The sequence below is a fragment of the Acanthisitta chloris genome, unplaced genomic scaffold (assembly GCF_000695815.1).
Source record: "Acanthisitta chloris isolate BGI_N310 unplaced genomic scaffold, ASM69581v1 scaffold7858, whole genome shotgun sequence".
In the NCBI taxonomy this organism is placed as follows: domain Eukaryota; kingdom Metazoa; phylum Chordata; class Aves; order Passeriformes; family Acanthisittidae; genus Acanthisitta; species Acanthisitta chloris.
The window spans coordinates 1-2,223 of record NW_008687502.1 but is presented as its reverse complement, the minus strand read 5'-3'; the positions used below and the strand labels follow the sequence as shown (position 1 = coordinate 2,223).

Sequence of the window (2,223 nt, the reverse complement as noted above, 5' to 3'; positions counted from 1 at the left end):
CCAGCTCCTTATGTGTAAAGCTTACTAACTCAATATTCTTCAAATAAGTTCTCTATCTCCTCCCCACTACCCCCCAAATCCCACAATCCTCTGGTGTTTCACCTGCAGGTATGACAGAATAGAACCCAATAGCCTCTCCAGTTTTCCACAAGATCTTAGCATAATGACTGCTGCTATGACAGAGAAATGGGATATCATCTTCTTCCATTTCTTGTGTTCGATAGATAAATCGATTCATAACATAGAGAACAATCCTCTCTCCAACAGTTTTCACCTAAGGGAACACAGAAAAACATTTTAGAAGACTGGTCAGATGAGTTAATACTCACACATCAGGGACCTTATTTTTCAAATTGTTCCAGTTAACACAGCTGCAGATGGAGTCAAGGGAAGCTGTAAGTGCTGAAGTAGTGAAAACACACTGGGATTTGTTTGAGGGCAAGGAGATGGTCAGAAACCATAGTAATAGGTGAAGTATAAATCACTACCATAGGAGATATTTCATGACTTCAATGTCACTCTAATCCAACGTGTAAAAGCTAAGAGATTTAAGAAAATTCAAGATTTAAGAAACATTCACTGAATACAATAGCACTACACCAGCCTGAGACTTCCCAGGCTAGCAGGTAATTGAAGTCTTGCAAAGGAGAAATGATCAGCCTCACAGAGTAGCAGGACTTGGCACACTCCATCACTGCTGATAGAGTGGCAGGCAACAGGACATGATGCAGTGAAAAAAAATAGTTAAAACAGTTTCTGTGGCATGAAACAAAGAATTCAATATCCTTTTCTCTGTCCTGCAGGGTTTCTTTTACTTACAAAATTTAAGTTTACCACTATCCTACTAATTGTGAAGGAAGGAGGAACAATGCTCTCTTCCCAATGGCCCAGTCACAGCTACCCCACCTGTAAAAGATTCAGCTTTCCTGATTTAATCACCATCTTGCCATTACAAAACCCATGGAAAGCAAGGCTACATACCAAACTCTCTGGAGAAAAATCAAAAATTGCAAAAACCAAAGATGAGTGTCCAGATTTCATGAGTAGATATAAATTAGACTCACAGAAAAATACAGATTTCCAGTTTTGGGAAAAAAAACCCCTCCATGCTACACAGGTGTCAATAATAGTAACAAAGGTCAATGATGAGCAATAAAGCAGATACCAGAAAACTTACTACTCCAGATCTCATGTATTACCTCTGTAAGCCACCAGCTCCAACTTGCCTCTGTCAAACAGGCTCCTGACAATATTTTTGGCTTACTAGTTCCCTGATAAGACCAGTAAGCACTGCTATGGTACAATGCACCACTCTACTAAGATGTTTCAACATAACCAGATAACACTGTGCTAAAGAGTTAAGATAAAAACTCTTAACATTGTTAACACCTAAACAGTCTACATAGGAACTCTTGTACAAGAGTGCCTCTTGCTCTAGATGCTCTCTTCACAATCAGGTTCCTTTCCCCCAGTGCCTATTCCTCTATTTACTTTGACTTGGGAAGCCATCTCATTTCTAAATGAAATGAAAATGTGTTGTATCTCACACCCTATCGATGTGCCATTATCCTGAAGTATAAGATTAATTGCTAGGTGAATGTTGGAGCGCTTTACCTGGTGAAGCCCCTGTCTAGCAGGGACAGATGTTCTCACAATGTCATCAATTGACCACCACTGGTCAGCAAGATACAGGGCTACAGCTTGAAAGAAACAAGGGAAATAAAAAGTTAGTGATTCTTACCATTCCAAAAGAAACATTCATTAAAGCTGCTAAATAATCAGGAATAACACCAGTAACCAAGCTAAGCATCTTCTAGATGGCACTGTATTAATGTAGGTCTTACTAACCTAGCACAACAAATGCAGTGCTATACACCCCACCCATATGAAACACTCCCTAGTCCAAAACTGATGACGGAGAATAATAAATCAAAATGCATATTTTGTGCAGTATGATATACAGGAATTATTTTTAATCCATAAGCACTATCCTAGCACGCTCTAGCCCCTCCTTCCACTAAAAACTGGGCCTGCCAAGGAGTGACTCATTCATACATGTATTTTAGTTTTGGGCTGCTAGTGGATATTGATTTGAAACTGTGCAAGTTTCAGGGAGTCAGATGAACATAAAAAGGCTGATGGCCATGTGAGTAGCAATCAGGAAGAGGTTGATCTATGGGCACTTGTGACAAAATCGGGAGGGGAGAGGGAGGGGAGAGGGAG

At 40.0% G+C, this 2,223-nt stretch overlaps 1 protein-coding gene across 1 annotated transcript in view; it reads right to left on the bottom strand.

Moving 5' to 3' along the window:
• FAM169A (family with sequence similarity 169, member A) overlaps positions 1–1,700 on the bottom strand; it is a gene marked incomplete at its 5' end in the record, with an annotated part of 14,051 nt that extends 12,351 nt beyond the window's left edge. The window contains 2 exons of the mRNA XM_009080615.1: positions 103–274; positions 1,615–1,700. Coding sequence (XP_009078863.1) covers positions 103–274; positions 1,615–1,700 — 258 coding nt within the window. The remainder of the gene's footprint in view (positions 1–102; positions 275–1,614) is intronic.
• Between the last annotated feature and the right edge of the window lie 523 nt (positions 1,701–2,223).